At 33.0% G+C, this 8,973-nt stretch overlaps 1 protein-coding gene across 1 annotated transcript; it reads right to left on the bottom strand.

Annotated features, from left to right (window-relative positions):
• Positions 1–1,659: 1,659 nt before the first annotated feature.
• On the bottom strand, positions 1,660–3,896 carry LOC136812284 (uncharacterized). Its single transcript, XM_067068778.1, has 2 exons — positions 3,366–3,896; positions 1,660–2,866 (listed from the first exon to the last, which is right to left on the bottom strand). Exons 1-2 carry the CDS (start codon positions 3,879–3,881, stop codon positions 2,357–2,359), a joined length of 1,026 nt encoding a protein of 341 aa, XP_066924879.1. The 5' UTR covers positions 3,882–3,896; the 3' UTR covers positions 1,660–2,356.
• Between the last annotated feature and the right edge of the window lie 5,077 nt (positions 3,897–8,973).

Below are 8,973 nucleotides of genomic sequence, written 5' to 3'. Positions count from 1 at the left end.
AATCAATGACTGATCCCATTGCTATTCAAGGTGTTTATAAAGTGAGAAAACAAACAACTTCTCGTTTTAAATGCGATAGGTGTTTAATAATGTAATGAGGAGCACAAAAATCAAAATAAACATCATCTACTGAATTTATAAAGTAAGCTGCTTCAAAAGTCATGTGCACGTTATTTTGTAAGAACGTCGATATCTTTTGAGGACTTCGAGTGTTCTTAATTTTTGAGATTTCGGCCTAAAATTTTTTTTTTATTTTCAGCATTTTGAGTTATCCAGTGTAATTTTCTGAGAAACTACACGTTCTAAAGAGTCTGCAGTGCTCTTAATTTTGTGTTCTCTGAACCTTTTTTATAATCAAAACTTTCACATGTTCTGGGTCATTCCAGAAAGAATTAATACCTGTTGAGGAGGAAGATTTCCTCTGAAGGGGGGAGGGGGCGGTGGCACATCTCAAAAAGTCATCCAGGGGTGATCACATAGCAACAGACAAAATATTCCCCTTTAAAATATCTAAAATTTCGGCAACATTCCAAACAGTTACTTTAAAGCTACATGCTGAATGGACCAATCAAAAGATTGATATACGAGAAAATAGCAAAATGGCAGCAATAAGGAAAATGCAGACAAAGTTCATAGCACTGTCCAATCATGATATTATCCGATATAGGGGTTAAATGTTATATGCACAGTGTATAGATTGTAGATGGGAATTTCCACAAATTACTTCAGCCAACTTCTAGAGTACCTTACCCTCTATCTTTCTCCAAAATATCAGAGAAAACTAATGAAGCAATTTCACACAAAGTAAAACTAACGAGCCAATCCCGAGAAAAGCTGATAACAGACTAACGGACGGACAGAAGGTTAATTAAAAGGACCTCCGAGACCTCCGAGTCCTAAAAATCTAGGGATTTCTAAAATTTTGGCGCACATCCAGGAAGGGTTCAGCTGCTTCTTAAACCGACCTTCGCAATATGCAAATCCTTTTCAGGGATTTGGCTAGAATGTGAAGGTATGTAGAAAGAATTCACGAATTATCAAATAATTTACGTTATCAAATAATTTTCATTTAAATATTAAGGATTCATACCCATATTAGCTACCCAAGAAGGCAAGTAAATAAGCACTCAGATGTTTTCGAAAGAAATTTCCATCGGCTTGTGTGAAATACTAGGAAATTCAAACTCTTAATTAAAGTCCTATAAAATAGGTTACTTTATTAAAACTGATGAAATAAAAAAATTACAAAAAATTAAGTCATCAATTCTTACCAGCTGTCTTCCTTGTTTGTACTAACGAGTGAAAAACCACAGGATTTCAAAGTGTTAATTGATGTCAAAATTTTTTGGTTTTCATGTCGTTAATTTTAAGTATGCAGTTTAGTTCGTTGTGTTTTATAGTTATCTGGAAAATATAAAGATGAGAAAATGATTAAGAAGCATAATCATAGACTTTAAAGATCGAAAGAACCTACCCTAAGCTAGGAGACAACTTTCTGTGCAATTTGTAAACATTCTAACCTGCATTACAGACCACCTTAATCAAAGAAAAATGGTAAAAACCACGTCCAGGTTAAAAAGAATACATGAGAAGAAAAGAAAATGCTCACTTTGGGCGATGAAACAATATGGAAGGATAGATAAAAAAGAATTCAATTTTAAGTATCTGCACAATGTGTCATTAGAGTGTATGGAAAAAGCTAACTAATCTAAATTTGTATCATACTTACTGGATGTTTCACAGTGAGTCTACATGAATTTGGGAAAACTAAAAATATTTCTTTTGCCACTGGAAAGGGTGATTGGCTAACTTGGGCTACGTCGAATTTACTTTACACATTCAAAGTTTCAAAGTATTAAATTTTCCTCCATGAAAGTCTGATTTTTAAGATAATAACCATTAATTCAGATTAATTTTCAGCTTTACACAAGAAAGGAGTGTGCTTTTGTTATGACACAAATAACTATTTAAGTTTCGCTGTTATTGGAGTAATGTCCGAATGTACCATTCAAATATTTAGTTGTACCAAATAACTATATCTCAAAATTATATGGATTATATCTTTCTTCAAAGAACCGTGAACTCAGCCAAAACTTTGTTTGATATGAGGAGGTTGTCAAACCTCTAAAGTTCTTTTGAGTCAATTAGTATAACATAGATATGCGAATATCAACATAAGGTAGTTAGTGTTATATTGAAAGAGTTCGAAAACCAGCTTTATGGTGTGGATGATTACATCGTCAATTTCAACAGCCACGTGCCATTGCCATTGCCACAAACCATTGACAATCAACTCAAATATCAACAACAAGTTAAATCAACAAATAGAAGACCTAAAATCGTTCTCAATTTATTTTCAAGAGGTATTTGCAACAAGTGAATTTGTTTTTGGAACATCTCCAGTCCGTATTGTTGAAGTAGTTGGTCTCCACACTCTTGCAGAACCATGATGAAAATCACCAGAACCTGGTGCAGGTATTGAGCACGCATATTCTGATAATGCATTCAAAGTCAAAGGTTGCCATGTATAACTTTTAGGTACATTATTTGCATTAGGGTTTGAAGATTTAGACTGTTCATTTTTATAGGATATAAATACTGGGTTTCGTTTGTTTGGGATTATAGGCTCAGATCTGATTTCTGAGTTTGAACGATACAAAATCTGCGGTCTTGAAATACCCACCTTGGGTATAATACCATTTTCTTGAAGTCTTCTTTTAAATGATCCTGGAATTTCACAGTCTTTTTCAGTAAGGAAACTTATTGGACGATCTTGAATGATGGGTGTGGCATAAAGATCTGGACTTGCTCTACTATAGTCCGGAGATATCCTTTTTGATGTTGATTGCAGTTTCTTTGGCTTTTCCTGAAGAAAATCAAATTGACGAAAAAGTATTTGTATTCTTGAAGTTTTTTCTACATTAAAGGAAGAAATTTTGGCGGGAATTTAATTTGATTTGGCAGATGGCCGAAAAAGTTTTTTCAGAGGAAATTCAATTTGGCTGTTAACTTGAAAAATTAAATTTGGCGGAGGAAGAACATTTTTGTCCAAAAAACGCCATTAAAAAAGGAAAAACCTGTTTTGAAGCCTGAAATATCACACATTTGGGGGAATAAATAGAGCGACTTAAATTTGGCGGGAATTTAATTTGGCGGGAATTTCTTCTTTTAATGTACATCAAAACTCATATACCATGCATGAGGTTAAATTGCACCAAAATGAAATAGATGTATTAAAACTTGTCTTTGGTATCTTACAACACTTTAAATCATAACCAATAGGAAAATGTAAATGGCTGAAGGGCTGAAGTGACGAAAAACTCGAATTCTATAATAAATTTATATGGTATAATCAATTTACTAACCTTTTTCACAAGTGAGCTAACAGAATTAGATACATAATAATCTTCAGGAGCAATAGCTGGCAATTTAATTGTTTTTAGAAGCTGTTTGGTCTTATCGGCATTCAATTGAGCTATTTTGTGCATCAGTTCAACACGTTGACGGTATTGTTCTACATGATGCAGTCGTTGTTGTTGCTTTTTGTTATTCAATGGGAGAACAACTGTAGTTTTCATATTGCGAGTTTCATGTAATAGTTTTTTCTCAGAGTTTGATCTCAGATGGTTCCATAACATGTGAGCGCCTTGTTGGTAGGAAACTTTAGGCATTGATTCTACAATTTTGATTTTACTTTTAGATTCTTCTTGAACTTTTGGGTTCATAAAATGGTCAGCTTCATCCTCACCAAACAAAACTCCTAATTGTTTTGTTACATCTTCATGACGAAGTTGATGCAGATCTTCGTTTATCCATGATTGTCTCTTTTTACGTAAATGTAGACTCTCTATATTTTGATCTGTTTGATTCTTATTAACCATGTCTGGCAATATGATATTTTAATACCTAAAAATTTTAAAGAATGATAGTTTTACAAAAAAATCTAACTGTTTTCAATTCAATACCAGAAAAGGAAGGATTGTGAAAATAATTTGCAGATATTTTGAAACTTTATTTTTCAGAGTATAACCATTTTACCATGTCACAATAGGGATTTGATAAATGTTATCAATTACCTGTGTACAAATGACTTTTATGTTGTGTACAGTATGTGTTGAGTATACCAACATGAAATATTATATTAATTTATATACTTTGTGAAAAAATATGTTTGCCAAGCAATTTTTCATACCTTTTAGATATCCAGTAACCAGGCGCTGTTCCTCTTAAAATAATTCGTTCTAAAAACAACCCTTTTGGGAGAAAAAGTATATCCTGTTTCCATTTCCTTCTTCCCTGATCTCACTCCTAATGATAGAAGTCTATTATAAGGAGTTCATATTTTTCAAATTATAGAGAACCAGATTTTTTAAGGCTTCTTACACTCATTAGATTGGAAATCATAATTTTTATAAAAAAATTAATCTTATACTCAGATCATTCATTCTGGGCACACACACTTTGTTCTAAAAAACTGTGGTGAATGTGGTGAACTGGAACTAAATTCCAATGTTTATGTTTCTGATTGGTGTTTGTTTTGGCTCTATTGTATTTTTTTAACCAACAACTACACTATGCTCAATTAAACTAATTTAATATTCATCACAAAACAACCAGATGAAAAAGATCAAAGCAATTTGTCAGCCTTACCAGATTAAACACGAAGCCGAAGCGGCATGAAGGCCCAGCTGACGTGGCAATAACCAAATGTCGTTTGTATTGGGTATATACCTTAAGAGAACCAATGTTTGCGGAATCGTATTTTTGCAATTTTAGGGTTTGAAAGAAAACATTGAATCTCAGAATCCTAATGCACACATTTTCGGCAGAGATTGAAATACAGAACATTCAAAAAGTTAAAAAAGTTCGAAAACTTTATGTTTTTGTTACTAGTATGAAAGAAAAAATCGGTTTAAATAAATTCACTAACTTCAAATGTCAAATGTTGACCGTCAAAGTTCAGAAATATTGATTTAACGCGTAGCATCATGAAAAACTTTCCAAACTTATTCAAATTTACACTCACATGGAGCTGCATTTTACTATCCTTAAATGACTTACAACATAAGTTTACTTGGGAAAATTCTAATGATAAATCATACGCAATATATGCAAGTTTTTTCCTAGTAAAGATGTTAAGTAAAAATTTGAAAGTTGTCCCTTCCGTTACGCAAATTAGGCTACCCCTCCAACCCGAAAATGTAAATTCATGAAAAACGATTAGGAATTGGTTAAAACACTTTGTAGAAACATTTTAAGAGTAAGTTTAGTCTTATAAGTGTCTCTTTTTTGTAGAAATAACAAGTTTTTAGTTATTGGTTGAAAATGAGAAAAAAAATCAACCACAACAACTTCTAGGGTCCTACAGTTCTGCAAAAAGGTAATATAGAGGAGCACATACTTGATTATCATCATAGAGGTATATACACTTCCAAATAAATAGGTTTTATGCAATTTTGAGGATGAAATTTTTTTAGCGTAACGGAAGGGACAGGTGTACCAAAAATGTGGCCTTTACCCATATAATAGATTTACTTTATGTTTTTGTTACTAGTATGAAAGAAAATATTGGTTTAAATAAATTCACAAACTTCAAATGTCAAATGTTGACCGTCAAAGTTCAGAAATATTGATTTAACCTGTAGCATCATGAAAAACATTCCAAACTTATTCAAATTTACACTCACATGAGCTGCATTTTAGTATCCTTAAATGACTTACAACATAAGTTTACTTGGGAAAATTCTAATGATAAATGATACGCACTATATGTATATAATAGATTTACTTTATGTTTTTGTTACTAGTATGAAAGAAAATATCGGTTTAAATAAATTCACAAACTTCAAATGTCAAATGTTGACCGCCAAAGTTCAGAAATATCGATTTAATCTGTAGCATCATGAAAAACATTCCAAACTTATTCAAATTTACACTCACATGGAGCTGCATTTTACTATCCTTAAATGACTTACAACATAAGTTTACTTGGGAAAATTCTGATGATAAATGATACGCAATATATGTATATAATAGATTTACTTTATGTTTTTGTTACTAGTATGAAAGAAAATATTGGTTTAAATAAATTCACAAACTTCAAATGTCAAATGTTGACCGCCAAAGTTCAGAAATATCGATTTAACCTGTAGCATCATGAAAAACATTCCAAACTTATTCAAATTTACACTCACATGAGCTGCATTTTAGTATCCTTTAATGAGTTACAGCATAAGTTTACTTGAAAAAATTCTCTGTCAGGTTTGAAAAATCCAACCACCGACCGTTTAGAGCGATAGATCCAAAATTCCCCATTTTCACAGGTAGCATCATGAAAAACATTCCAAACTTATTCAAATTTACACATGAGCTGCCTTTTAGTATCCTTTAATAACTTACAACATAAGTTTACATGGAAAAATTCTCTGTCAGGTTTGAAAAATCCAGCCACCGACCGTTTAGAGCGATAAATCCAAAATTGACCATCTTCACGGGTAGCATCATGAAAAACATTCCAAACTTATTCAAATTTACACATGAGCTGCATTTTAGTATCCTTAAATGTCTTACAACATAAGTTTACTTGAAAAAAGTCTCTGTCAAGCTTGAAATATAAAACTCCAACATCCAAATGCTCCCACTTGCTCCCTGACCTCACTCCATCCATCTTGAAAACCTTAAAAAATACTTTGCTATAAAGAGAATGAAATTTGACTTTATTACCAATTCAATCCAATATAAGAGTAGGTCAAACATCGTGCGGGTAGGCAAGGCAAAAATTCTAAATTGGCCGCTGGTTTAGCCTGGACTACTGGACTTGTTAATTTATTGCACGCACAGGCCCTGACAAAGCCAAAATCTTTGCGGTCAGTTGCTTTTTAAAGGCCCACTTGTGCTGCGCGGCTGGGCCAACAAGGTTGTGGCTTTTAAACTGAATACCTGCAATGTTCAGAGCAAGCAGAATCTACTCGGGGATTTAAAATATTGAAACACTGAATTTTCAAATTATTCCTTGACTTTCTCTGAAAAATTTCCACATTTTCTGAGAAATTGGGTTTGCGCAGGTTTGCATGAAACTCAAAAAAAATTTGTGATTGTGATTTTCGAAAAGTATCAGTCTTTGCCCTGAATAAATTGGACAATACTGCATTTTGTACTTCCAAGAGATTTGAGATGTATGAAGTACTCTTGATTTATATTTCAAGTGTACGATCAGTTTTGACAAAAAACCTAGGTAAATCAGGTGTATATTTTGTTCCAATTGAAAATGCACTTATTTTTGCTTTTATAGCTTAATAGAGCTTAGTAAATAGTAAATAATGATAACTATAATGTTTACAAAAATAATCAAAAATATTATTTTAAAAGAATAAGTTTTGCACGTGCGACGTTATGTCTAAAACAGTGGTCTAGACGTACTTTACTTCACACTCCTAAACAGGTTAAGATGTGTATGGCGTGTGTGCGTACCTTTCCGGAAGAAGACTGGAATATCCAGGAATATCCGTTAATGAATGAACTTTGGGTCCACAGGGAGGGGCCTCCCTAATCCTAAAGCATCCGAGGGAATGGGTTAAACAATGATGGTAATATTAGAGTCCCCTCCCCAGTTGATTATCAATCCCTTGTTACTAAAAAGGGTAACAGGGGGTAACACAGGGTAATAAACAAGGTAGCATGTTGATAATGGTGGCTCTAAGTGGTGAAAAATTGAGGAGTAAAGCCTCAACCCTGTTTCACATACAGTAATTATAAAAACACATACTAAACGTGTAGAACAGCCATTTGAAAGGCCTATTGAAGCTCGAATAGAGTGTCAATTTCTATCCTTTTGTATTATCAGTATCAAATTAATAATGGACAAAACCTTTGCTGGAATTTATTAAAGAAACTTAAAATTATTTCGTAAAAATAAGTCATCTTGTCAACATAAGGACAATAATTGATGATGAGAATTGTATCTCTGAATCTTCCTGCAAAAATCTCGTCCCTTAAAGGTATCTAGATATCAAAGGCATCTCATTCGGCATCTATATAGAGGGGGGTCCCCAGTGCACAAACGCCAAACTTATTTTTCCCTTTTTTCACTTACTTTTAGTTTTTACATAAATCCTTTTTGACCATCTTGTAGACAAGGTTAAAAAGTCCTTCTTTCAGTTTGTTATCACTTTGTTTGAAAGCTTCTTTCTTGGAATAATAAGCGAGCGCTATTCGGACCCAGTCCGCGAACGAGGAACCAGTGCGCGAACGATCTTTTGAAAGAAAAATTACAGCTCCGCTCGCAGGTAATACTTTAACTCTCTTCCAAGATGATACAGGGGTATTTGAACTTGGGCAAAATTATTTCAAAGGGAACCAGAGACCTTGATTTCAAAAGGATATTGTGCATAAAGTGGAGATTGTCATTGAATGATTTTGATTTCAGAGGATGTACAATAAAAAATGCTGAGAAATGAGAGCTCATACAAGTCTGTAGCACAAGCGAAACTAAAGTTATGACATTTTAAAGCTCAAAAACTGCCGATTTTTTCCATGAAACTAAGTGTCACCCAAAAATTAGCATTGTTAAAGTGGTTAATAAATTGACACTGACTGATGATTATGCTATCAAAGTCATGATTTTTAGCCATAGCAACGATAACACTTTGAGAAAATCAAAAAGATTTTTGGTAACACTCAAACAATTTTTTTAAATTTATCATGAATGCAGTACACATGATATGAAACGGAATCGGCTGTAAAAACCTTATTCAACTTTAGAACCTTATAGAGGGTTAATGGAAAGGTTTTCAAGATGGATCAAATGCTTAGATTTTGATACAAAGTTACTGTATCAGCTTAAAAAATGTTTGAGGTGATTATGGTTAAGTGAAAATTTCATAATTTTTATTTCAGTAAAGTAAGATAATTTTTCGTCATTCCGTAACCAAAAATGATTTCTCAATTAAAAACCAGTCTTCCCCCAGATAAAAA

This window comes from Clytia hemisphaerica, unplaced genomic scaffold (assembly GCF_902728285.1).
Source record: "Clytia hemisphaerica strain Z4C2 unplaced genomic scaffold, Clytia hemisphaerica genome assembly, whole genome shotgun sequence".
Lineage (NCBI taxonomy): Eukaryota > Metazoa > Cnidaria > Hydrozoa > Leptothecata > Clytiidae > Clytia > Clytia hemisphaerica.
The sequence above is the reverse complement of the archived record's forward strand: the minus strand, read 5'-3'. Positions and strand labels throughout refer to the sequence as shown.

Coding starts and splice junctions, on each gene's coding strand:
- LOC136812284 (XM_067068778.1), bottom strand. CDS start 3,881: ATGGTTAATAAGAATCAAACAGATCAAAATATAGAGAGTCTACATTTA. Junction 2,867..3,365: donor TTAGCTCACTTGTGAAAAAG/GTTAGTAAATTG, acceptor GATTTTCTTCAG/GAAAAGCCAAAGAAACTGCA.